General features: G+C 41.1%; 2 protein-coding genes and 1 long non-coding RNA gene across 4 annotated transcripts in view; all 3 read left to right on the plus strand.

The window, feature by feature from the left end:
* The window catches only part of LOC106098616 (uncharacterized), a 2,654-nt gene extending 428 nt beyond the window's left edge, over positions 1 to 2,226 (plus strand). Inside the window, exons 1-2 of the long non-coding RNA XR_001224899.3 lie at positions 1 to 301; positions 957 to 2,226. The exon at positions 1 to 301 is cut by the window's left edge and continues 428 nt beyond it. This is a non-coding gene — a long non-coding RNA (uncharacterized LOC106098616). The remainder of the gene's footprint in view (positions 302 to 956) is intronic.
* A 989-nt stretch (positions 2,227 to 3,215) lies between these two features.
* adssl (adenylosuccinate synthase, like) lies at positions 3,216 to 11,557 on the plus strand. Of its 2 annotated transcripts, none has more exons than XM_025910894.1 (14): positions 3,216 to 3,248; positions 3,916 to 4,266; positions 4,750 to 4,852; positions 5,352 to 5,420; positions 6,807 to 6,857; positions 6,933 to 6,999; positions 7,120 to 7,227; positions 7,668 to 7,749; positions 8,423 to 8,549; positions 8,658 to 8,812; positions 9,194 to 9,318; positions 9,458 to 9,555; positions 10,491 to 10,640; positions 10,753 to 11,557. In XM_025910894.1, exons 1-14 carry the CDS (start codon positions 3,231 to 3,233, stop codon positions 10,803 to 10,805), a joined length of 1,557 nt encoding a protein of 518 aa, XP_025766679.1. In that variant the 5' UTR covers positions 3,216 to 3,230; the 3' UTR covers positions 10,806 to 11,557. The 2 variants fall into 2 exon arrangements, with proteins under 2 accessions (XP_025766679.1, XP_003450526.3); XM_003450478.3 differs by lacking the exon at positions 3,216 to 3,248 and adding an exon at positions 3,299 to 3,394.
* Positions 11,558 to 17,918: 6,361 nt separating this feature from the next.
* Positions 17,919 to 26,421, plus strand: kcnk4b (potassium channel, subfamily K, member 4b). Its single transcript, XM_003450444.5, has 8 exons — positions 17,919 to 18,053; positions 19,149 to 19,278; positions 19,568 to 19,829; positions 23,178 to 23,292; positions 23,408 to 23,568; positions 24,109 to 24,295; positions 25,076 to 25,218; positions 25,307 to 26,421. The coding sequence occupies exons 3-8, from the start codon at positions 19,641 to 19,643 to the stop codon at positions 25,913 to 25,915; spliced, it is 1,404 nt and encodes a 467-aa protein (XP_003450492.1). The 5' UTR covers positions 17,919 to 18,053; positions 19,149 to 19,278; positions 19,568 to 19,640; the 3' UTR covers positions 25,916 to 26,421.
* The last annotated feature ends 214 nt before the right edge of the window (positions 26,422 to 26,635 follow it).

A 26,635-nucleotide genomic window follows, 5' to 3' on the forward strand; every position in this document is an offset into this window, starting at 1 on the left:
ACAGCGAGTGTAATAATTAACTTTGCACCAACTCCTGATCTCTTAAACTGGCCGCTCTGCCTCGTTGCCATTTCGCCGCTGTCACTGCTGACATTTACATCTTAAAAAATGAAAACATGCACTGCCAATATCCACGAAGGTGGGACTTCACCTGTCTCGGTCCCGTGTGCTGAGTTTCTACTCGTCTTGGCTGCAACCCGCGTTCTGCTGCTCCCAGCGCTGGTCCTGTGTGTCACGACACCCTGCTGCTCAAACCTTTGGCCTCCTCTGCAAAATCCACTGGGCCGCGTTGAGCGCGAAGGTGAGTATGACTTATTTTTTGTTTGTCTTTTTAGTCACAATAACAAAACAAAACCAAGTGATGACCGGGCAAGACCCAGCTTCATCTTTCCTACGTTTATAACGTCAGAACATAACTAAATCTACTGGATCGTTGTTTGGATCAGTGATCAGACGAGACACATGCTGTTTTCAAATGAATGCTAATGTGTCTGCTTGAAAGCAATTTAGTGCAGTCTGATTGATTCATTCAAAACAATTAAAACAAAGCAAGTACAAGAACAGCAGCTGGTCTAAGTGTAACTGCTGGTCTTTGAATTCCGTTATTGTTCTGTTTTTCTTTTGTTTTGTTTTTTTCTGTGCAGTTTTACTACAAGGCAAAGTCTACACAGACATAACCCTGCAAGCTGAACAAGGCAGGGTGAAAAAGAAACTTACTTTTACTTACGTTTACTACAAGACCTAAAATCAACTTGATTAAAGTCAAACTTGGTAATCTGACGTTTGAGATTTATCCTCATAATTACTTAGTAAAACTTGATAATTATTAGAAGACTCATTTAGGCGTAAGCAGGAAATGCTAGGATAGCAGGTACACAGGTCAGACACACCCTTTTACTCACACATTGAAAGCCCTCATGTTGACAGCTGCCATAAAATCTGTGTTATCTCTACAGGCCTTGGCCCTTTGGACATGCTGTTGGAGCAGCGTGAGCAATGATGCCGTTTACTTCAGGTTATAAAAACTGGGAGGAGGAAATTGCCAGGTCAAAGTCACTTGCAAGAGGAGACTCCTCTCGTACTAAAGCGGCTGCCTCCGAGTCCAAATGCTGAGTCCACCTCTGGGCTCTCTTTTGGTGCTTCTCTCCTCTTCAACAAACTGGACCCTGATCCAAAGACAGGTTTGTTCATCAGTCCGAGCGGTGTGCCTCGTGCTGTTTATCATCGGCGACGAGCCTTCTGGTGCTTGCTGGATGTAACAGCAACTCCATGTGGAAGCTGTGTCTGTTCCAGTGGAGGTGCTGTTACTTGCAGAGATCTACCAAAGACGACAAGAAGCCAGCACGCAATTGCTTTTATTTTCCATTCTGCTTTTTGTTTTGTGAGTGTGTGTTACTACGTCTTTGAAAGATTGGTATGTAGCTAAAGAGAGATGGGGCACAAGGTGATGACCTATGAATTGACAGCCAGTGATTTCCAGCCTCTGCCTGTCAGTTCTGTAGGCCACTGCTGCGTTCGTCCTGCTGAGCGTGTACAGGTACACGACCGTTTTATCTCCCACGTGCCTTCACTAATAAATAAACTGTGACTTTTTTTGTGATTTTTTTTAAGGATGGCATTGCTGAAAAAAAGTATACGCGGTGAATAAAGCCTTATTGTGTTGCTCAGCGAGTCTGTCATTTTGCACTGATGGTCTATTCAAATAACCACCTGTAACCTCAAACAGTGAAACTGTAAATGATGAGCTCACCCTGAAAGTGCGCCAGCGTATTGCACGAATATATTTATGATCTACTAATCATTACAGGACAATGATACTAACTGCAAAGAGGAAGTAAGCTCAGTACAAAAGTGTTGATGTGACACTGGACCACTGCAGAACCTGATGTGTCCGCATGCCTGTAAATGAAACAGGCAACAAGTAGTGCAGATAAATTTAACCCTACTAAAAAACCTGACGTAAATCAGCGATTTCCATATTGGAAATTATATAATGAATGTCTTCATAATATATAATGTGGCAGGGAGATATATAATGTCCTCTTAATTAAAATGCAACCTCCAGGCAATTGTATTATTATAATAATCATCCTTAAACAAAGGATGTTCACTTTTTGAATGCACCGTTGCATCAGCAATTCACTATTTTAAATATGTTGCATGTTCGTGGGACTATTAAGTGTTGTAATGGATATTGTTAATAAATAAAACAGTGAATTCTTATCAGATAGTTTGTGTGTTCATGACATTCAGCCTTCTTCAACTGCTCCTCATAATACAGTGTGAGGCAGTGCAGGAGAAGTCTCGTTTGACTTTAACTGAGGTAAAAAGGTAAGCAACCATCAGCTCTGCCTGTTTTTATCAGAGGGTTATGATGTAGTGATGATCAGAGAAATTTCTGCTTAAAAGAAATGTTGTTGTCCCTGTGCTGCACAGTGTTGCACAGATAAGACAGATGTGGGAAGATTCATGATCTTTATTGCCGTTATGGAAGCATAATGCCAGCAAATTACAGTTATACTAACCTCACATGGTGCCTAACACTTCAGCAAGAGATAAATACTGACACGTATAAATTCTAAAAAGCATATATTATATTTTTTTCTTTTTAAATACATCACTTACATCGTTAAAATGAAAATGGCTACATCTGCAGTAGTAGAGTATTGGACAAACTGGTATGAATATATATTTAAAATATATGGAACTATTTAAACTTGTACTGCAGAAAATAAACTTCAGTGTACTGCATGTAGTGCGCCTGTTTGTTTCTGTATGTGCAGCAAGAAACTAACAGTGACATGAGCTGGAGTACCTACTACCACAGTGTTGCAGACTCTCCTGACAATCATGCACTCCCCAACAGAGCCATCCCCCAGCAGCAGGGCGCAAAAACAAATCGACTCACGGCCTACAAACTCTCCAGATTCTGAACAAGCTTTTGTGAGACCTGCTGGAACTAGCTCAGTCCACAAAGTCCCCACCCAACAACATAAGGACCCAAAGGGTCTGTGCCAAGCACCACAGCAAAGGGCAGGTGGGGGGGGTCTTTGCAATATTAGAGTCTGAATGTGGTGGTTGATTAGTGAACTCCTGCTCTTTTGGGTGGCTTATGTGAGGGGCGGGTTGTGACACAGGCTGAAATGAATCCAGTGTGAATTTCGTGCTGTAAACTGGGAAGTCACAGCACAACGAGCCACTTTACAACATCCGCCATTTTGACTTAAGGAATGAAGCAAGCAGCGCACGTAATTTCCAATATTCTCTGACAGCAATCACATTGAGCCAACACAATATGCTATCTCTTAAACACATGTGTAAGATTTTATTGTGGATAACGTCCAGATATCAAACTAACGTTGGCGCGATTTTATTTATTTATTATTTCACCAATGTAAGTTTCCCTGTGGCAGATCAGACACATGCATGTACTGTCTTTATAGAACAAAAATAGGAATCTACCTTTGCTGTATTTTTTAGATTTATTATTAGATTTGCTTGTTTTAAAAACACACCTTCGTAGATACTGACAGTGCAGCAAAGTAAATAATTAATTTAGTCTTTCAGTGTTCTCAGATGACTTGCTCACTGGTGCCCTCTGCTGTTCCACTGACTGAATTGCTCTCTATTGCAGTTTTAAAAGGGAACTTTAATTTATTGCTCAAATTACCAACTGACGAGTTAAATACAATAAAATGAAAGGAAAAAAACAGAATACACTAAAAAGAAAATCGCAAATGTTGAAAAAAAAAACCTTTGATAGCGGAAGTGGAGATCAGTGAGTGTGTTACTTTTAAATTAGACAAAAAACAATTTAACAGAGCGACAAGGCGTTTATATAGCAGATAGTCAGCATAAATCGACATGATAGATAGTGATAATAATTATGCGTGAACACGTATGTTTTATATTCAGGGGGAAGAAAAAGTAAAGCTAAAAGAGGATGTCCCAAAAAGCGGAAGTCGAGCACTTCCCGTAGAGGACAGAACGCGCCAATACGATTTTCCGGTTTGCGGAAAGAGGGGCAGCAGCATGGCATCCGAAAGCAGCATGGCTAACATTAATGGTCGGGAGAACACGTCCCTGAACGGGGAGCCGGTCGTTAAGCGACCGCGGGAGGGTGTCCCGCAGGAGCACCCGCTCAGGACTCCGAAAGAGCCGCAGAACAAAGTGACCGTCGTGCTCGGAGCGCAGTGGGGAGACGAAGGAAAAGGCAAAGTAGTGGACTTACTCGCCATGGATGCGGATATTGTGTGCAGGTGCCAGGTACCAAGCTACGCTGTCGATCTTTTGTCACCTTTTACCCTTAAACACACCACTTCTTACACTTTTCTTGGGCTTAAATCGTGTTGTGAATATAACGCAGGGCTCTGGTGAGCCTCGTTAACGTTTAGCTGCTGTTAAATATTCATGGCCGACGTCAACAACCTTGGCTGACCTCCCCGGATGTAGAGCTGCTGTGGCGCTAACGAGCACTGCTAACTAAGTTCGGTCGTTTTTAAGTAATGTGGTGCTTCGAAATCCATACAGTTTTACAGAGTTAGACAAATGACCGTGAACATGACATTATATAATGGAATGACGCACCTACGAAAAAAAGTGCTATTGTTTACTTTGTTAAAGCCACACAGCCCCTACAGGAACAGGAGCTTTTAACCCTTTGTTCACATTGAACATGTTTTACCACAACACGACATTGTATCGGTCTTATGCTGTGAGCAGGTTATGGATGTTATGTTGTGTTCACAGGGAGGAAACAATGCAGGTCACACCGTGGTTGTGGATTCTGTGGAGTACGACTTCCATCTGCTGCCCAGTGGGGTGCTCAACAAGAAGGCCATCTCATTCATTGGTAAGGACGCGCCTTGAGTTTTGAAAGTCTTGCTGATGGTGAAGCGTGATGAAGATGCCATAATGCATTAATAATCACCTTTATCAGAGTGAACGTCAGACATATGCAGACAGTCTTATCAGTCCGTCTGTTTCACGCTGTTAAGGACATGACCCAGATCCTGTGTTATTAAGGCTCGTCTAGATAATAAAAAGAACTCCTAGTCAATGCAGTTTTACAGCCACAGGAATTAAACCATTTACAGTGTGCTGTTGTGCTTAAAACATTCCTCATCTCTTTGTTGTTTGTTTTGTTTGGATGTCATGCTTTTAATAGATTTTGTTTCCAGTAGGCTTACTGTAAAAACAGGAAACTGGGAGAGGGGATGCACTAAGATGTCATCCAAACAAAAGCTGAGGGAAAACATGAGCAGTTTGTTTCCCACACTGGAACACTTGATGCTAAAGTGTATAAAATTAGCTAATACAAGGCTTGTTAAAAGTTCAGTTTCACCTTACAGGTAACGGAGTGGTGATACACCTGCCGGGTCTGTTTGAGGAGGCCGAAAAGAATCTGCGTAAAGGCAAAGGTACAGTGTCACAGCATAAAGGATCATTTCATACAAAAAAAAAAAAGATATTTGTATTATTAAAATAAAACTGGGACATGTTGTAAAATGGCATTATATAATATTCAAAAAATGGATAAGAGGGAGACCGACCCCCTATATATCTTTGTTTTTGGAAAAATATATATCCTTATTTTGGATTTGAAACATTGAGATGGGGTTGTGTAATATTAAAAACAACATTGTACTAATTAACTTGCTTATTTCACAACCAGCTACGTTAATTAGTAACATTTCTGGCTATAAAAACAGCTTCCCAGAGTCTTTTTTTCTTTTTCTTTTTTTTTGTAATATTTGTCAGTGTTCAAAATTGCAGATACACAGAGAATGCCATCATTTAGATAATAAGCTGGTATCTGTGATGGTATGAGTATCTCTCCCTATTTAATGCTGAATAAGATCAGCATGAAATGAGATTTTTCTGGAAAGGCCTTGGATGTTGAAGCAAGATGCTGCCAAAGCACATGCTGCATGTATTCCAGCAGCATGGCTTTCGTAGCAAGAGGCTGGGAGATAAAACTGGCCTTCCTACCAGACCTGAAAACATTTAGAGCTTATTGAAATTAGGAGGCTCCAAACTGGCTGACAGCGTTCCAGAAATAGTGCAGTGGGTGTCCTCAGTTCACCAATACCCCTTTTCCACTAGTACCTTCTCAGCTCGACTTGACGTGGCTCATCTCAACTCTGTTTCACTCATTTTCCATTACAATTGAGTACCGCTTGATGTGCGGGGGGTCGTTACAGCAACGTGATCGAGAGTCTCGTGATGTCATTTATGCCACAACAAAGGAGCACGTGGAGGTGATGTTATACCTGCTGCTCAGTCTGTGGCTTTTTGTCAGGCTCTGTAATCACATTGTTCTTTTGTGTAACCATTTCACTTGTCAGGTTTCAAAAATGGCAGTTTTGATTTTTATTAAGGAGACACTCTGATGACTCTGATGCCGCTTATTAGCCAGTTGGTGGCGTGCAGCCTGATGTCACAATTTCAGATTGTCTCGGATTGCTTGGAAACCCCGGCCAAGCAGGTACTAAAAAAGTACCTGGCACCTAATGGAAAACCTTGAAAACCGATCCGACCCGAGTAGGTACTAGTGGAAAAGGCCTATAAAGTTTACTGAGTGTTAAATGAAGATGTGAGGCAGCAAAGTGGTAGCCATGCTCTTGTCTCACCTCTCACTCTCAACATTTAACATCTCACTAGTTCAGTGGTCTTATGCTTTTCATGAAGCAAATGTTTATTAGTGTGTGTGTGCGCACGCATCAATAATAATGCAGAAGAAGAGGAAAAAAGATGCTTCCTGCAGTAAAAACATTGCACCATGTGAATTGTTGTTTCCTGTGCAGGATTACAAGGATGGGAGGAAAGATTAAAGATTTCAGATCGCGCCCACATCGGTGAGTAAGAGTTTCTCCTCAAAGTTTTGAGTAACACACGTGTTCTTATTGACAGTCTCGTTTGTCCTCCTGTAGTGTTCAACTTCCATCAAGCTGTTGATGGAATCCAGGAGCAGCAGAGGCAGCAGCAAGAAGGGAAAAAGTAAATCAAAAATGTTATGACTGTTAATAATAACATGCAGTTTAACAGTATTAAAGACTGGGGATGATTTTGTGTTTATTTACTTCCTAATGGACTTTGTTGTGTTTGTTTGTGCTTCAGTTTAGGGACCACTAAGAAGGGCATCGGTCCTGCCTACTCCTCGAAAGCTGCCCGGAACGGTCTGCGAGTCTGTGACCTCGTCTCAGATTTCAAAGTTTTTGAGGAGAAGTAAGCGCTTTGTTTTTCCTCTACCTCATGTCACACACAGTCTTATCACCTCACCATAACATGATAACGTGGCCGCCGACAGGAACGCTGTTTAAGTGACTTTGAATCATAGATTGGTCAGATGGCAAGTTTAGGCATACATTTTAAGGATTTTAATAAAATGGAACATCTCACAAACAAAACATGAGGTACAATAACTGGACTAACACGTTAGTCCAGTTATTGTCAGTTTATGTAATCTCCTACCAGCAGGTGGCAGCACCCATCTATGGAAAACAGCTGAAAAAGCTTTTATGGAAACCTTATGTAACTTAGTCTTTCTCTCCTGTATGTCAGGTTAAAACTCTGAGTGGAAGCACAGCTGCATAAAGACAGGCTCCACATAAACATGCATTAACGTGTCTTAACTAATAATCTGTCCTGCCTGTCATATTTTGCAGGTTTCGCATGCTGGCGGAACATTTTCGCACCATGTACCCAAACCTTAATGTCGACATCGACAGCGAACTGAAACAGTTGAAGGTGAGGTCTGCTTATCACATAGAGGTGTTTCATAGTATTATATGGCTCAAGTATTGGTGTTGGGCCTACATAACAAGAGGAAAAATCACAGGTATAAAGGTTAATGATGGGTGCATTTCATTTAGCTGCCTATGTTACTAGGAGTTCTTATATGCACTGTATTCATAGCCGTAAAAGCACAGGTGACGTTAACAGTGGTAAGGCTAAGATAGTGGACCTATACCTGTAGTCTGACTATCTTAGGTTGTACCATGTCTGAGTCCCGTCCAGTTTGTTTGATTAGTGTGATAGCTGCATAACATCTTTGTGCATGGTTTACCCAGAGTGCAGCTCTAGCTGTGAGCAGAGTAGCCCCACTCCTCTGCTGTTTAAACCTTTTGTTATGAGGGTCAGCTTATTCAAAGAAAATCAGCTTCCAGAGACCGTCTGACCCGACCTCTGTTCTATGTGGAAGTGTAAACTTTCATCTATCCACAGTTCAGTTTCTTTGCAGTCGTGCTGTGGCCAGTTTTGATCAGGGAGGGGATGTCGGGGTTTCAGCCATGTTTGCTGGACTTGCATGTATCTGAGAAAAATGATTTCTAATGACAGCACCATAAATGGATTATTTACTTAGTAGTATAGGTAAGTCTTATAGATTTTCATCAAGTAATATTTTTGTGTGTGTTCTCAGGAATACACAGAGAGACTGCGTCCTCTGGTAACTGACGGGGTGTACTTCATGCACAAAGCTCTTACTGGACCCAGTAAGAAAATCCTGGTGGAGGGAGCCAACGCTGCTCTCCTGGATATTGACTTTGGTGAGCATCTACAGGTTTTTAAATATTTGAATTGAGATGATGGACGTGTTGTTTTGTTTGTTTGCTTGTTTTTTGCTTCCTCACATTAGCAGGTGTTTTTCTGTTCAGGCACGTATCCTTTCGTGACATCTTCTAACTGCACTGTTGGAGGCGTATGCACCGGGCTCGGGGTGCCTCCGTCCTACGTTGGCCGAGTGTACGGCGTTGTCAAAGCATACACCACCCGTGTGGGTGTTGGTGCGTTTCCAACAGAACAGGATAACGTGAGTAAAAAGATTTTAAAAAATCCTAGTTACTTCCTGCAGTTTCTACTGTGTGTCCAATATGGACTGTAACATCATCAGTTGCTCAGCCGCCATCCTGATGTTACAGACGCATGATTGTGGCCAAACTTACGTCAATTCAGATCCCCCAGATTACAGCAAATACTCGGTACTGTAGAGAGCATGACAGTGGAGTGTGCAAGCAGGTGTGGTACTAGAGATGAATATATGCTTATCTGACTTTCTGTACAAAATAAAGTTATCAGAGCAGGTAGTATTGGTGTGATCGCCTTTTAAATCAAGGAATATGCTTCCCATTTATTTATTGTTTTTTTCCCCTCTTTAAACTCTGACTTTGTGTGTCTCTTTCTTGCTCCGCAGGAGACTGGGAATCTGTTACAGAGTAGAGGCAGAGAGTTCGGTGTGACCACGGGCAGAAGAAGGCGTTGTGGTTGGCTGGACCTGATTTTGGTCAGATATGCCCACATGGTCAATGGCTTCTCTGCGTAAGGAACATTCAAACGATTTCAGAATATTTCCCTCGCTGGCTGATGTAATTACTGGCATCGTTGCTATGTTTAGAAGCAAGTTTCACCATGCGCTCTTTGTGTTGTGATCAAAGCTGAACACAAATCCTTTCTGCAGAATTGCCCTGACGAAGCTGGACATTTTGGACACGCTGCCTGAGATTAAAGTGGCCGTGGCATATAAGATTAATGGACAACCTCTGCCAAGTTTTCCAGGTAGGACATTCCCACAAGGTTTTTCTAGATCTGTAGAAAAATGGTATAAATGTAACGGTTCGAAAGAACAGTTTGAGCCCAGTTTAGAGCTTAAAGTCAGGATTTAGTGTTTCTGTGACTCAATAAATTCTGAAACAAATGTCACAATAATGTAAAAAGATATGAGGATGTACACATTCTTCAGAATAGTGCTATCCTTATACATTTGAGTCTAACAGTTGATCGCGTGACCTTTTTAAGTCTTTGATTGTTTATGGCTGGTCAGTTATCCAGACCGCTGGGACAGAAAAACCCCATCCAACCAGACAATCGCAAACACAACTGTGCTCCATAAAAGGAAGTTGAGATTGATTCCTGACTTCACACAGGATTTGAACAGTGCTCTCCGAGGTGGCTGCTCTCTGCTTACATCCATCGTGTCTGTTTCTCACATCTTACTTGTTATTCACCTGATCTGCTGCCACGGCCCTTAGCAGGCTACATTTGCACATTTCCTCCTCAGGCCACTTAAACAACAATATGCTGAAAAGTTATTATAGATTTTTCTTTTCTTCTTTTTTTTGTTTGTTAGAGATGCCTAGAAACATGTTGCCTACTCCAGCTTTATTGACAGAAATATAATTTCTGGCTTCATGTGAATGGGGGGGTGTCTTTATTTCACATGGGTCAGCTTTTTTTTTTCCAGCAGGAAGTGCAACATCCTGACTTTGTCAAAATCTATTCAGACGCAGCTTTATCTTCTTCATCTCTCTGTTTGTACTAGAAGAAGTTGAATCATTAAGTTAATGAATCGGAAGGGTCTCCTCTGTTTAAAATGGCACCAGAGCTGCACAAAAACAGCACGTTATCATTTCTTTTTGCTCAGTGGGTTTTTGTGGGCCAGTGCGCTGGATTTCCCAGGACCGATTTTTCTCTGAACGATGCTTCTTTTGCAGCAAACATGGACGTTTTGACACAAGTGAAAGTGGAATACGAAACGTTGCCCGGCTGGTGCTGCAGCACGGAGACGGCTCGGAGTTTCGAGGAGCTTCCGGTGCAGGCTCAAAATTACATTCGGTTCATCGAGGACTTCCTGCAAGTGCCAGGTTTGTAAAGAGATACTTTACTTTAATGGGGATGGAAACTGCAGCCAACGTCTTTGTTCGCTTTGCCAAAACCTGCCAATCGAATTTTGGTCCCTGCGTCTTCTCATTTCAGTGAAGTGGGTCGGAGTCGGCAAGTCCAGGGAGAGCATCATCAAACTGTTTTGATCTCTCCGTCTTCTGCTTCCCCCGCCTCCCCCCTGCAGTCCTCGACGCCAGCTCAGATGATACCTTGAGGTTTTCATAGGTTTACCAGTAGAGTTTAAAATGCACACTCTACCCGGTAGGAATACTTTACCAGCAAAGGTGCCTGTGAAGCCTTTTAGTTGCTGCTTGTCCAACACATCCACGGTAATTCTTCAGCTATAATTTATGCATTCCACCAATTCTACGTATTAATGAGGGTCTTGAAATTTAAAAAGCTTGTACAAATAAGTCAATTATTCTTGAAGCCATTCCTCAGTATATTTTTAACATTGGAGGCTAATTTAGCTCATTTGACATCTGTTCACCATGCAGTTATTTTTTTACCTGTAGAGCCACTGATGAACAGGTGTGGAAGCCGTTTGTATTTAAAGGTTATTTTCCGACTTTGTTATTAGAGGGTGAGCCATGTTGTGGTTGTGAACTTTTCTATTGAGCAATTTTAGATCACTTTACGAGACAAGACATGAATCAATCTCATTTATTAAGTTTGTAACATACTCTCTATGGTGATTGTTGGAATGGATGTATTGCTTTGAAACAATTGTTAATAAAAGTAAAAAAAAAAAGCATAAATTGACACTAAGCAACTTTAGTTGAAGACATTTTCACATCAACACACAGATTTGCTACGTTAGTTGATCATTTTGTGTATTTGGTCCATCATGTATGATGCTTACTCAACTTGCTATTAAATAAAAGTCAACAAAAGGAAACCCTGAGTCGTCTTCTTTTCTAATGCAGTGAATTGTTTCCTGGAAGCATGTTTTATTCCAAAAACCTGCTCTGTACAGATCCCAGTACTCCTGATGGTTTTAGCAGACTGAGAGAAGAAAGGAGGCTCAGTATTTCAGCAGCTTCATGCATTTTTCAGTCGGCTGCCACCCTGAAATATTTTTTCTCTCAATCTTTCTTAGTTTGCACCCTCTTTAAGTTGACTTCCTCTGGAGTTTAAAAGCTTTTCAGAACGTGAAGGTATTAGATTAGAGTGTAAAGTGGATTCTTTTGCCAATCGATAAGAGGTGTAACTGTACTGGGGCTTCCCAGATATTCAGACTTTCTAATGGTTTAAAGGCCCTGAACAGGCGCACAGGTGTTCTCTGCTACTCCGGCTCATTGGACATCTCAGGATGATGATGGGGTGTTTGTTGGTGGGAAATTAAATGATTAAAGTGTGTAAACTTAATATCTTGTATCAAAACTAGTAAGAGGGATGGGGAGATGCAACAACCTACAATTGATTTTGCCATTAAGAGCAGCTTAACTTTAAATACTGAGCCCCACCAGGTTTCTTCTGTTTGTTTTATTTATTTACGTCAGGGTTTACTGCTGAACCATCGGGCCGTCCCCGCCCAACCCTAAAGGTGTCTCCACACTAGAAGTGATTTGCTCGTTGAAAACACTGTGGACATTGGCGGCTCTGGTTGCCTACATAATCCTATGAACCTATGAACTCCCAGGTCATATGTCAGCACTATACTGTTCTCTCATTGGTGGTCATTTCAGCGACTTTGCTCAAAGTTGAGATGATATCAACTATTTTTTTGTTTTCTTTTTAAATAGCTAAATGTCATTTGCTTTCTATGGCCTCTGGTCACCATGGCGCTGTGGATCACTACCTGTGTGGATGCAGCTATAAGAGGAAACCCAGCATATAATTTTTCCCCACCAGTCCAGTGCCAGGGTGTGGTGTTAGACTCAGTCTGCATGTCAGCTGCATTGCATAGCATTGCCTATACCTCCATATGGCACCACAAAATTATCTGGTCCAAGGTTAGACACACTGGCCAGACTGTGGTCCATGCCTTTGGGAGGGGCAAAAATAAATTCACCAAATCACCCCAATTTTTCCTACCAAGCACCACAAAATAGTTTTGAATTCAGTGTAGCCTTGTGCTCTTATTGGCTCAACAATTAATTATAAATTTAAGCAGTTAATTATGAATTTGTTGGAGTGATTGTTTCAGATTTCACTGCTTTGTTTTCTATAATACTTAAACCCATAACAATATGTTAAATACCTAACTTCACAAACTGGTAAAGGATGAATTCCTGAACCACAGTTTACCATCGGTACATAAAACTCCACGAAGACTTGACGACTTGACTTGACGCTGCTGTAAAAAGTGAAAAACATGTCTGTTGCTGATGTTTGTCCTACTTCTGCACGTTGGAAGTGCATCTTCCCTTAAATGACTAAAGTTGCAAACGTCTGCTAATCAGTCAATTTCCAGTCTAAGAAGTCCCTGCATCATCAAAAATGCCAGAAAGTGAGCTTGCAGTAGACGCAAGGAGGCTTAATTGAAAATAAAGTGCTCATAATAGCAGTGTCGTCCTCCTCCTTTCTGCCCCCTTCCCCTCCCTCTCTTTTATTTACCACCACCTTCCTTTTACATGTAATTGGGAGCACATTTTACATCAGGTCAGTCAGTTTGAGCGTTTGTTGTCTCCGATGTTTGTCCCTGGTTCCTGCTTCCACTTCTCCCACTGGATGGACCTTTAATGAATTCACCTTCAGATTACCAGATCACACATATAACTGAAAGGACACTTATAAGCACTGGTCAGCAAGAAGTAAGTAACTTATTCGCATGATGACTTTAACTATGAGAAATAACATGAGTTGTTATGAATTTTTGATTCCTGCATAACCTCTCAGAGGAGTATATTTTGGGAGTGCTTTTTCCATCACTCCCTAAAGTAAAAAAAAGAAGCTTTTCTAGGTATGATTTATGCAGGAGGTACATTTTAGGGGAGCAACTCCGATTTTTGCAGAACTCTGTTTACCACTGAATTCTGCATCTGCATTTCTTTCCCCTTTCCTGTAAACCCTCTTCTTACTCCATGCTGTCATGATTTATGCAGTTGGAGTAATAAGACACCTGTTTCACTGCAGTTGGACTGTGTTCAGATTTTGAAAGAACGGAGAGACAGCAGCTCTCACGCAGATTGAATTGAGGAGCTAAATGCATTTAACAGTTTATTTGGCGAGTGCACGTAATAAATCCAGTGCTGTTGCTCAGCACGCACAGATCGAGTACAAAGTATCTGCAGGAAAAGATGGAGACAGACTTGTCAAGCTTATCTCACTTAGCATAAACTCCTTTGACAAATGCATCTGAATACATTACAACATAATGCACTTGTCTAAGGAATTGCTATCTTGCTGTAATATATACCCACATCCTTTTGTCGCTTAAACTGATAACCCAGCTGGACTAAGGTGTTACTTAGTGTGCTTTTAGTAATCACTGATTAACATGGATTCATATATTACACCGAACTTTATTATCAGTAACATGTACATCGTACAAAACTAGTAAAAAGGTGGTACGCAGTGTAAAATGTAAATAAATGCAGGAACTTTTCTTTTAAAAATTGCACATGTGCCTTGCCTTGTAATTATTTTTGTTTAATATTTTCTGAATAGTTTTTGTTTAAGTTACAGTTCATCTTCTGGGTTGGTTTGCTCGTTAGATATAGGTATTACTATAGATGTAATAGCATGTAATAACATGTAATAACATTTTTTTTTTTACCAGATAAACAAAAACTAATGATACATTCTTCTACTTTTTTATTTTATTTCTGTTTTCCAAGTATTAAAAAATTATTTGAATTTAAAATGTTTTCAAAAGTCTGGTTTTTATTGTTATATCTGTGAACTAAGATATTTTTTTACATCTAGTTGTAGTTTTTAGTTTAGTTTTAGGCAACTGTAATATCATTGGAATTAAGTTTCGCTGCATCTACTGCACTGTTTAAGAGCCATAATGGCGTGCATTTTCATACATCTGTGAAGGCGCCAGATTCTCTGTGTGTTTGGCAAAAATCTAAAGCCATTCCCATTAAGTTACGGTAAAGTGACAGACCTGAATGAGCCGATTATCCTTTGGCGTTTAAAAGTTTCACATTTTCACACGTAGTGCTATGATGACCTTATAAATTCAGATTAACATGCCACCATGTTGATACCCATAACTCTGACTGGGGTTTTTTGGGCTCTAACACCAAGAAATCCTGGATGTGTCAAATTTGTTTTGCAGTGCATCCCTCAGTTGAAGAAAGACTGCTTCTACGGGTTTGCTGTGAATCACACGGTGTAAATAAGCAAGTAAATAAAGCCTATTTAAATAAGACAAATCCCAGTCACAGAGTTCTTTGAAGAAGTATTGATAAAATCAGCCCACACCAAAAGGAGAAATGGACATGCATTTCACTCAACTGTTCTTTTATTGATTTAAACAAACTAGCTAAAGCAGGCGTGCTAAAAAATAGTTGGCATGAAACAGCAGTACACACCATCACCACTGACCACCACGGCAGTCGCTTTGGTGGTCTGTCCCAGTCTTCTCAATCCCAAAATGTTTTTTCGCCACCACCACCGCACCCTCAACTCTTCAAATCCCTTTTCCTAATTCAGCTTTAGCACACAGCAGCACAGGTATCTGCTGTCTGGTTGGATCTTCAGCATCGTTCAACTGTCCTGAATTTTGCCTTTTTGCACCTGTAGCTGTCGAGAACTTCAGCAGACTACCAGCATGGCTACCGTGGTGAATTGGCAATTTTTGCCACGGCAGTATCTCAACCTGTGTAGGATCAGCTGAGTTACTATTTCAGCCTAACCCTGGAAAATTTAGGTGGAAAGATCACAGTGAATCTGTCCCTAAATTTCTTATGATAACGTACTTTAGACTTCTGGTTAAAATGAATTAGAAGTGTAGGATTAGATGTATTGGATTAATTGTTGAGTGTTAATCTTAACTTCCCAACCAGTGAAAACAATCCTCATGTCCTCCTGTGTGAATAACAGCAAAACCATTCATCAGATTTACTGTTAGATGATTAAATAAGGTTCTGGTCACTTTGACACTTTTATCCAGATGAGAGCGATCGTTTCCAGGATGGCAGTGCCTCCAAGCGTTAGGTAAGAGTGGTCACGAGTTATTTACAGAGCATGAAATGGTCTGTTAACAAATCTCAACCCACTTTAACACTCATAAGATCACGTTAAAACAAAAATGTTTAAGGTATTCGAATAATCTTTTAACAACAGATTGTTACTTCATGTGGTTTCCAACACATCCTGAGCACAAGTTGGCTGCTTCTCCTGCAATCTGTGGCCCAACCCATCCCTAACCATGTCATTTGGGTGACTGTTGATTGCCAGCTCTCCAGCACTCTGCTTCTTGGTAAAATAGCTCTTCCAGAAACTCAAGTTGTGGACTGTTTAAGAATAATGTTCCCACAAAGCAAATTTTTTCTACAATCTTTGTGGGATGTTACATTCAGGAAATTGCTTTCAATGGCCTTGAGTTCTGAATAAATCATAAAAGCGTCATTAGCAAAGCGTCATGGGAGCCCATTTTGATCTTAAGTGGGCTGGAACACTGAAACTTTCTTTTCTGTCAGTGTAAACAAGTTTAACTACACATTTAATCCTTCAGATATCTTAATGTAAGACAAATAAGTGCAATGGTATGTCTCAGTTTTTCCACATAAAGAAATTCTGCTTGACTCAATGAAAGAAATCTGTCATCACAACTCTCTGAGCTTAAGTTGTAAGTAATAAATCTGTAGTTCTGGTTGGTATAGTGTGAATGCCCAGGGGAGGGGTCTTTATCAGTAGCCATGGCTGTAAAACCTGTAAAAATACAGTAAAACGTCCAAAATAAATGCCCTCCTTAATGTTTTCCTAAGAATGGGCCAGTGGCCCAGTCTGGAGTCTTTGCCAGGTGGATTCTGATGAACGCACAAGACTTAATTGACATTAAGTGACATGTTGAAGTGAGCAAAAATGTGCTTGTTTAGCATGTAGTTAATACACGTGGACCCTACAAAAGACTCCAGCTAATGGAAAACCGTTCCAGGGTAAGGCCCTGTGAAGATTTATTTATTGTTTTTGTGTTTCCATGGGTGCTTTTTGTGTCTTGATGTCTTCAGTATTGTTCTGCAACAGGAAACATTGTCAAACATAAAGGAAATAAAGGAAATACACTCGAATGAGTAGATCTCTCCAAGCCTTTGATGAGTACTGTCTAAATCTGGGAAGATGGCAAAGTGAAAAGCTGAAACAGAGGCAAACAAAACTTTCTGCGGATGTATTGAAATTTAAAGTGTACTTATTATGCTCTGCTGGAACTTTCTGTTATATATACTGTTTCAGAGACAGAAGCTCACAATGAACATGCTCAGTGTTTCAAACTACAAGGTGCAAGTAAGCGCTCCAACAATTTTTTTCCTATCTCTATGCATATGATGTCAGTGAGAATGGTTATCCCTAATATAGTCATCTTAGCCACACCCATCTGTCACTTAATCCTTCTGTTTGCGAGGGGCAGCCAATCAGAAGAAAGTTAGCCACTGTCCAAACTGGCAAACTGAGGAGCTACGCCAGGCTCGGTATAAGTAAATCATTCAAAGCTACTCTTTCAGATACCAAGAATAAAAGTATAGCTGGAAATGAGCGTAATAAATCACCTATAACACCCATCTTCCTGATCTGGGGCGATGTATAATATAACTCCAGGACTCCTAAATCTGCAACAGCAACGTGTTGAGCTGAATGTTACTTTGGATGTCTGAAAGTTCACTTAGTTTTCTTAGATGTGCCAGAGAAACACACACAGAGGGAACAGCAGCAGTTCTTGTTTGTGAGGAAGACAGGTTATTGAGGGCTGGGTGAAGGGTGGCTGAGCTGGCTTCCCGCTGCAGAGTTTGCAGAGTAACACCAATCAGACGCCAATAAATCTTAAACATTGATCCCACAGAGATACAGAGGTAGCTTTGCAAAACGTGGGACTTCAGCGGGGGTTCTTCTGTAACGTGCTCATGCACCGGAGAAACATTAAAATGACAAAATAAAGCAAATGATCCAAACTGCATCATGTGTCTGCGGCACGTCTGAAATCTTTAAAAAAGACACTGAACAAGCTGAGTCTAGCTTCACCACCATCTCCACCATCTCTCTCTCTCTCTCTCTCTCTCTCTCTCTCTCTCTCTCTCTGTCTCGCTTCAGTTCACTCCCTCACTATCTATATAAAGTCAGTTTGATTGAGTATCTTCTGCTGTGTGTGCACTCAGCACCAGCCATCATTCTCACACACACTCGCTCTGACACACACAAACTCCCAGTATGCAGCTGCCCGAACTCCTGAAACGCTTTGCATGAGGTGGCCGTTACTCTGGATTTTTATGATCCTGCATATTGAGGTAAGCACACAGGGGCTGGTCAGTACCATGAATCTTATGGACCCAGAGGGACTCTAAGGGGTAATAAAATGGTATCACGGTGGATGGATAAAGCTTAGCTGCTGCAGAAGCTCTGCTGGGACTTAATGCACAGGATAGAACAACTTCCTTCTGTCAGCTGGTCCATAATCAGTCTGTGCTATAGTCTGACATATGTTTACGTTGAATAACAGCTTTGCTGTGATCAGTGTTTATATGTCCTTTGGAGTAGTGTAGATAAGTAGTGTAGTTCTTTAAAGAACTACAGTTACACTGTTACTCACATGCACCTTTGGATATTTATTCTATTTTACTGGCTGTTTTACAAATCTATGAGATTGTATGTACAAACCAGATATTTAAGGTAATTTTATGCTGTTAAAGGATGTGCTTCATAGATGCTCCCGATTGGAATGCGTTTAATTCAGTAAATGGACTGCCCCTTTGTGTAGTCCTAGCAGCTGTAAAAGTCTTTGGAGCCCAAGTGCGTTTTGCAGTCATAGTGTGACAATGTATTGCTCTAATTTTGGATTCAATCCAGCGGACCTGCTGACTACAGCACCGCAGTCAACAAACTTTAGAGGATGGGAGCTTCTTTTGTTTTCCTTTTCTGGCTTACAGACCAGTAATGCAAAATGAATTGCAAGTGGCAGACTTATCGATCCCAGTGATAAAACACTACCTTCTTAAATAATTTCCTAAACTTCCCAGAAAGTGTCTGACATATCTGTTGGTTTTTTAGTTCCACCGCTGTTCCACACCAGCACTGTAACTTCTGATCAACATCACCTAATGGGAATAAACCAAATCATAATTCTTTAACTTTCCATCCAGTGCTGGAAACCCCCCTTTTTGGGGGGTCATCACTAACTAAAGGCTTCTGTTATACATATGTGTACAGATGATGTATGATACAACAACAACTGCACTGCCACACCTCAGGGCTTTGTTTGTTTGTCATTGATCCTTGGCGCTGACAGCTATTTTTTTTAAAGGAAGTGAGCCCTTTGCTCCTCTTTACTCATTTGAAACTAACTGCTGAATTACACATAAAAATCTGTCTGTGGTCCTGTGTAGTGTCCCCTCCTTCAGAGTGTGAGGGGGACGGGCTCCCCAGTGGTTACGGCTCTAGGGACTCCATCCTCAGAGCCAGCACAGAGAGGGACTGGAAAAGACGAAAACGGGGGCAACTAAGGCGGCTTAACAGGTGAGCACCACTGTTATGATCGCATCTGTTTTAGCTATTCATGACATGGATCGCTTATCTTTTATAGATACTCATGCAACATCTGTTCAGTTAAAGGCAGGTCACAGAGCAGGCTTTATGTGCTGGATGTTGCATTCAATGTGTGTCAGCAGAGTGATGACTGAGTCCATTTAATGCTTGCTGTGGACCTAATAGTCTGGCTGCTGCAGGCGTGTGGGCAGCCCGGGCTGCTGTCAGGCTCTGTGGTCAGTGTGTAACCAGTCTACTTGTGTGGTTGCTGATGTTTCAGCTGCAGCAACTCCAGCGCTGAGGCTGGCACAGAGAAGCAGCAGCCTGCGTTTGGACTGAGTGGAGGTGCAGCCATGCGCTGCTCCACCCTGCTCGCCATATTGACGGGGGTTCTTCTCTACTTGGTGCTGGGAGCTGTGGTGTTCCGTGCCCTGGAGGCTCCGCAGGAGGAGGGCGTGCACATGAAGCTGCAGGACACACGCCGGGACTTCCTGCTGAACTTCTCCTGTGTTGACTCAGACAAGCTGCAGGTTCTTATAGAGGTACGGAGAGGAGCCATTCACTATCTGGCTTTTATTTCGAAAATTTAACTTTTTTTTCTGTTTCTCTTTTACAATTTCCATCAGGTACAGCATCATATTGATAGATACGATACAATACTAAACAATAAGACACAAAACGATACGATATGATACATTACGATACAATACGATACTACATGACACGATATTACCTGATATGATACTACAAGATATGATATGGATGTCACGACATGATAGGATACTACATGATATCAATAAGAATATATTGCAATAAAAAATGCATAGAAAGTATTGGCTTAGATAAAGTGGGAACTTACTGAACATTCAGTTCTCAGACTTTAAGGGAAATGGGCATGAAAATATCAGAAAGACTAAAAGCTGTGATCCCTTTAAATATGACACGTTCGTGTCATTTTGTCAGTAATCCTGACAAATTCTATGTGTTGTTGCTTTAGTGTTATAGTGACTTCTGTTGTTGCTTCTAACGAAATCGAACAGCATACAGCAAACTTTGAGTTACTGAAACTACACATTTTGCATTCAAAAAGTGACTCTAGCTTTGCCCAGCTGCTGCTTTCTGTTAATCATATATTAACAAACTCCAAACAAGTGTCATGATGATCTCTGATGCCGACTGCCTCTCTAGCTAAAAATACACTTTTGCTGAGTGCGTGACACATACCTGCTTCATGTTTTATACGCACTGGCTGAGTTTGTGGATCCTTAGGATGATCATTCAGATGTGTAACGTGTTCAGTGGAGCTTTGCTGGTGACACAGTGCAGCAGCGCAGCGCGACGACTGCGAGACAGATAACAGGTGTGGTCAGAGCAGCTATGCAAGGTTCCTTTCATGAGTGTAACTGCGTGACAGCTGATCCATGGATGGGTCGAGCGTTGGCAACCTAGCTGTGATCCTGAGATGCTTGTCCTCACTCTAGAATGAACATTGTAAATTACTGTTTCAGTTTGCAAAGTGATCTATGCATGCACTCGGCGACATTTGGGAAAAGGTTAAAGGGATTGAAGGACACTGAAGCACACAAGCAGGCCTTGTTGTATTTTGTGTTTATTTAGAGGAAGCACATGAGAGATTAGGTGTGTTTTTTTTTTAGATATCACAATGAATAGGTGAACGCAGTAGAAGTTCAAGCTGAAACACTTTCTTGTTTTTCTACTTGTAAAAAGAGTATTTGACACTTTGCTTGATTAAAATCATGTAGATACTAATATATTGTGCTTTAAAAAAATGCACTCATAATATGCTGTCAGTGATGTGATGATAGCTGCTGTTTGGTTCCATCAGAAAAAGAAAGAAAGGTTTGGGATGGTTTGGGTGAACTTTGCACCTCAGTGCACTTATAGAAGTGGGGACAGTACACAATGCACTTAATGTCAGCTTACACGAGAACTGCTATTGAGCCACTGTGGATCATGTGTCACTGGACTGATGTTACATTCAGATGTTTCATCAGGTCTTCTAGTTAAAGTTTCATCCTCAAGCATCTGTCACATACCACACCATACTTTATCAAGACTATGCTATATTTTCTACCAGCAGATATTGATGTGGCTGATCATGTGACACCTGTTTTTGAGGAATAAAGTCATGATTTATTTTTTTAAAGCAGATTTTTTGGTCTTTTTGCTATATTTGGACATGTTTTGATCTACTTGCGAACACTGCTGACAAAAATGGTGTTATACCTGAAAAAAATACAAGTAAATTTTGCAATGATAAGTTTATTTTTATGAAGAATTTATTTAAAAAAGCATCATTGCCTTGATGTAGGCATGTTGTGTAATTGTCTGCGGCTAATGTTATTTTTGGACACTGAAGGAATTTTCCGGAGGTCTTCCATTCAGGCAAAATTTGTGCAGTTACTTTCTGATTCGTCACTGTAAATGCTTATCTGAAAGCCTTAGGGAGCTCTTCAGATCTTGGCAAGATGACACCACCGTACCAGATAGAGCAGCAGACTCGAGATGTCAGATTTAAATAAGACAGCTTCAGCTGTCCCTCCATAAAGACGTTCTTATCACTGCCAACCCCAGATTCTAAATTTATGGATTTGAAAGGCTAATAAATAATGAGGTGAGCTTGGTGAACTTTCTCCACGTGACTTTTTTTCACATGGTCTGGCTATCAGTGCAGGGTCTCCTTTTGTATATCAGTATAAGCTGAGCTTAGATAAGCGAAATTACAACTTTTACAGCTGCCAGTTTGTTAGCTGAAATTAAATAAATATAGGAATATAGATAAATATTAAATCTTTCAAGCAATTCATGAAGTCAATGTGACAACATCCCCTGGCTCAATTTCCTTCTTTATAAAGTTTTGCTGGTTATCTAAACAATCATGTGACATTGACAAATGATTGTCAATAATAAACAGATTAATTAATGCTTCTATATCACATACATTTGATAGCATGTAAAGTATGAACACCATTGTTTTTTCATAGTTGTCATTTGCATGTATGTTGTGTATTTCACTACATCTGTGAGGGAGTTGTGTCACGACCATGAAAACCTGAAGCGCTCACTTATGGTCAGCATTCCCAAAAAGGTTCTTGAACACAGTTACTAAGGATTATATTTCTGGCTCCAAATTATTCCTTTCTGCGGTGCACAGAGTACACAGGCTGAGACTGAGGTGCGCATGACTAACCTCATAATTTGCCTCTCGCTTTTAATGTAACTTGAGGAGAAAAAGTAACCTAATTATCGTATGCCAAACCCTCTAGACACAAAACCTCACTGCAGTGTCTTCCTGTATCCAGTAGAATGCAGCTAAATACCCGAACAGTTACAGCACATATCTTGTAACTACAGTGTCACTGATTTGATTCCTACTTCAAACCTACTCTTTTAGTCAATTGTCACTGCACAACTTCTTTGAAAAACTATAACAGTTATCAGCACAAATAGAATTTGAAAGGATGAGAAGTTCAGTCAGTTTCTGTTAATCTGTTGGGACAGACGTACTTGGCAGTAGACATTTCTACAATCTGCAATCTAAACTTTTAATTGATTGGTTTTAATGATTTCTGCAGAGGCCATGTTAATTCATAACCTCATCATGCTTAGGTTTATGTTCAGATAATTGAATCAGGGAATTTGATTCTGTGCTGTAAGCGGTTCGATATGCCCGGGACAGAATGGAGCCATCACAGCGGCTCATCGCCGTTAACTTCCTGCTTTTGATCATGACAGTGCATCTTGTACCCCGTCCCAGGGATGCGTTCATTCATTCATGTGTTTGTTAATGCCTCTTTTCCAGTGAAACATTAATTATTAGAGTGTTTCATCAACTAAGTACTAACCTTTCCCCCACTGTCCCTTCCCAGGAGGTGGTAGAGGCCACGGGAGCAGGTGTGGATCCCATAGGCAACGCTACATTTGTCAGCAAATGGGATCTGGCCAGTGCCTTTTTTTTCTCAGGGACCATCATCACAACCATCGGTGGGTGTCCAGCTAAAAGTCCTTGTTCGCTAAATTTAATTGCATGATGGGAATCACTAATTACATCTGAAGTCTTTAAACAACTGCTCTTCTACCTCTGATCCCACATGTGCAGGTTTTGGAAACATTTCTCCCAAAACAGAAGGAGGGCAGCTGTTCTGCATCTTCTATGCCCTGGTGGGAATCCCATTGTTTGGTATCCTGCTCGCTGGAGTGGGAGACCATCTGGGTACTGGGCTGAGGAAAACTGTCGCCAAGATAGAGAAGCTCTTCCTGGTCAGAGCTTCAAAAAATATTTAAAATGTCTTCTTTACTGCCACTGTATACATACTTAGATTTTATAAATAATAGATGTATCTAATATTTGGGTCCGAAGAGTGAAGCCAGTGCCTTACATCTTATAAAGGCTATCAGGGATTGACACCTGCATTTGAAAAGAAGAAATTGGTCTCAGTTGCATAGAAGCGTTTGGTTCCCTGCATCCAAAACATTTATGGCCTCAGTTGATAGTATCAAGTCTTCTCAAACATAATGAGATTTTTATTTTGTAAATTTGGGGTCCGATCAGTCTCAGAAATTTGATAAAATAGGATATGCTTCAGGGTCGGCATAGCTTGGCAGGCTGGTTTCTCAATCAGACCCAAACCTCGTTCATGACCTCTGGTTTCAAAACGGTGAAGTAGAGATGGCAAAAAGACTGAACTCAAGCCTTAAAAAATGACTTCACAAACAAATAAGTGACATCACGTCGCCACGTCCATCTTTTATATACAGGCTATATATTCATGACACTAATTGGTTGTCCTTTTCTGACAGAAATGGCGAGTTAGTCCCACCATCGTGCGTGTGATCTCAGCTGTCCTGTCCATCCTGTTGGGTTGTGTGCTCTTTGTTGCGCTGCCTATCTTCGTTTTTCAAGAGGTGGAGGAGTGGACCCTGCTGGAATCGGCCTACTTCGTGGTTATCACCTTGACCACAGTGGGGTTTGGAGACTATGTTGCAGGTATATAATCAACCACCCACGCTGGCTTGCAGTGGTGTGCACTGAATAGGAAATGGAAAAAGTCCATCTGTCTCAGTATTATTTTAGTTCAAGTGGTGGCCCTTTAGCATTCTAGCCAGTTACAAGAAATGGTTTTGGTCTCTGTTGATAGTTCCTCCCTTTATAACAGCTTGATGGGAGGTGATCCCCACCACCCACTCACCCCCACCCAATCCATGTGTTTTGATACTGTACAGGTTTATTTCACCCCTGAGGTCACATCAGACCACCAGTATCTCCCCAATAATTAGTCTGCAGGATTTTTTTTTGTGCTTGTTTTTGTTTTTATTTTTATTAAGATGAGATCCTATCCACTCTCCACACCCTGTGCACCACCACTGATGCCCATAGCTTGCCACTAGTGGACATCCTGCTTTATTAAGCTCTATAAAAGTAATGCAGCTGAAACACAATCATAGCTTCCAGGTCAGTATAGCTTATATCATTTCCTTTTTCATAGTTTTCGTTTTCGTTGAAGGTATTGATCTGTTGATAAGTAGGAGCTATGACTTAATTAGTCATCCATAAATATAGCTGTCAGTCGTGGTGCATTAAGTTCACTTAGCGCAGACAATGTCGTAAATTATTTATGATGATTTTCTTCACAGATGAATTATTGATTATCTAGTCTGCTATCTTAACAGTTTATTTACTCCATGGAAAAGGATGGCTACATGGATGTGTGAATGCGCTGGCCCCTGTTTACCTCCTGCTTCTGTATAATGTGTCTTTGTGTCAAAGGGGATTCAGGAAAGGAAGGCAGCGACCACTGGTACAAACCCTTGGTGTGGTTCTGGATCTTGTTGGGGCTTGCATACTTTGCATCTATCCTCACAATGATTGGTAACTGGCTCCGGGTTCTTTCAAAGAAGACCAGGGCTGAGGTACTCCTGTTCTTTTATGCCTGTTTTATCACGTGCTGTCTCCACTACTTCCTCTCTATCATCTCTGCTTTCATCCTTTTCCTTTCAGATGGAGGAGTTGCGAGCCCACGCCACTGACTGGACTCAGAACATCCAAAATATGTCGGTGGACTTTCGCATGCCAGGAAAAATTGATGACCCCTTTAAACGGCGTAGGAGAAAGCGCCGCCACGGCCCTCGAAGCCATGGTCACAGTGTATCAGCTAACGGGGTGCCTGAAGGGCAAGAAGAGCAGCGTGAGAGTCAGGAAGAGTCTGGGTCATATTCCTCTTCATCATCGTCCTCCTCTAATGAGTCAGGGTCTGGGTCGGAGACAGATTCTCAGGCCACTCAGACGGAGCGAGTCCCAGAAGAAAAGCCTGCAGAACCCAAACAGGAGGAGGCTCCTCCTGACCCCCACCTGTCCCAGCCTCTGGACTACTTTGGTGAAAACCTTGCATTTATTGATGAGTCCTCGGATACTCAGAGCAGCAAACTACATTTGGATCCCCTGCTAAATCCAACAAAGCCCAATCCCCGTCAGCCAAAAAGGAGACGCCACAGAAGGCCAGTTCCTCAGAGGAACCATAAAAACAACAGCTCCAACACCACTAACAAGAAGGAACCCAACGGAAACCCCAGATCCGTTCCAGATTTGCCACCCAAGCCTTGTGATTGATAGCAAATGTATTGACTCTTGTTGACAGAGGAGTTTTCCTTGTAGAATATATACTGCCTGCATACAGACATTCAAGATAAAAACAAGATGTCGAAGCCTTAGCCACGTGTGGTTTTGCATTTAATGTTCTTAGCATGTGAGTGTTTATGCCTCCCTTAAAGGTGATGAAGAGATTTTCATGCCAGTGTTCCCTTTACTTGCTGAGGAGTTACTGCTCTCTAGTGGGCCAGGACTGAAGTGCAGTACGACTCTGTGACCATGCTTTATAGTAGTCAAGATAAACTTTATATAGCAGTGTGCTGAAGAGAGGCTTCTCTGATCTGTGACAGTAACTACTGAATCCCTCAAACAAATAAACAGGTACTCGAGATCCTCTTGTACATTTTTGGTATGTATTGAAATCTTTTTTAAATCCTGTAAACTGCATTATATTTAGATTTTCATGGCCAAATGCATTTAATTATATTGCACTACATACATCTGCCTAATAAAGTTGTTTTTAATAAAACAAGAACTGAAATATAGTAATCATCTTATTTATATAACCCCCCCCCCCAATTTTTTTTTAAATAAATAAATAAAAGAAACTGAAAAAACAGAAACTAAAGTCAAAAAGAGAAAAATAAAGTCTTAAAAATGAGACCACTAAGAGTCCCATCTTAGGTTTCTTCAGCTGTGTTTTGAAGTTGCATGAAGATTGTTGCCTGTTGATCACACAAG

Source organism: Oreochromis niloticus, linkage group LG10 (genome assembly GCF_001858045.2).
Source record: "Oreochromis niloticus isolate F11D_XX linkage group LG10, O_niloticus_UMD_NMBU, whole genome shotgun sequence".
In the NCBI taxonomy this organism is placed as follows: Eukaryota; Metazoa; Chordata; class Actinopteri; order Cichliformes; family Cichlidae; genus Oreochromis; species Oreochromis niloticus.

Bases quoted from the DNA above. Each gene is read 5' to 3' on its own strand.
- adssl (XM_003450478.3), top strand. From the start codon at position 3,314: ATGTGTAAGATTTTATTGTGGATAACGTCCAGATATCAAACTAACGTT. The intron at 6,858-6,932 runs GTGAGTAAGAGT...GTCCTCCTGTAG, and splicing joins TTCAGATCGCGCCCACATCG to TGTTCAACTTCCATCAAGCT. The intron at 7,750-8,422 runs GTGAGGTCTGCT...GTGTGTTCTCAG, and splicing joins GCGAACTGAAACAGTTGAAG to GAATACACAGAGAGACTGCG.
- kcnk4b (XM_003450444.5), top strand. From the start codon at position 19,641: ATGCGCTGCTCCACCCTGCTCGCCATATTGACGGGGGTTCTTCTCTAC. The intron at 23,293-23,407 runs GTGGGTGTCCAG...CCACATGTGCAG, and splicing joins GACCATCATCACAACCATCG to GTTTTGGAAACATTTCTCCC. The intron at 25,219-25,306 runs GTACTCCTGTTC...TTTTCCTTTCAG, and splicing joins CAAAGAAGACCAGGGCTGAG to ATGGAGGAGTTGCGAGCCCA.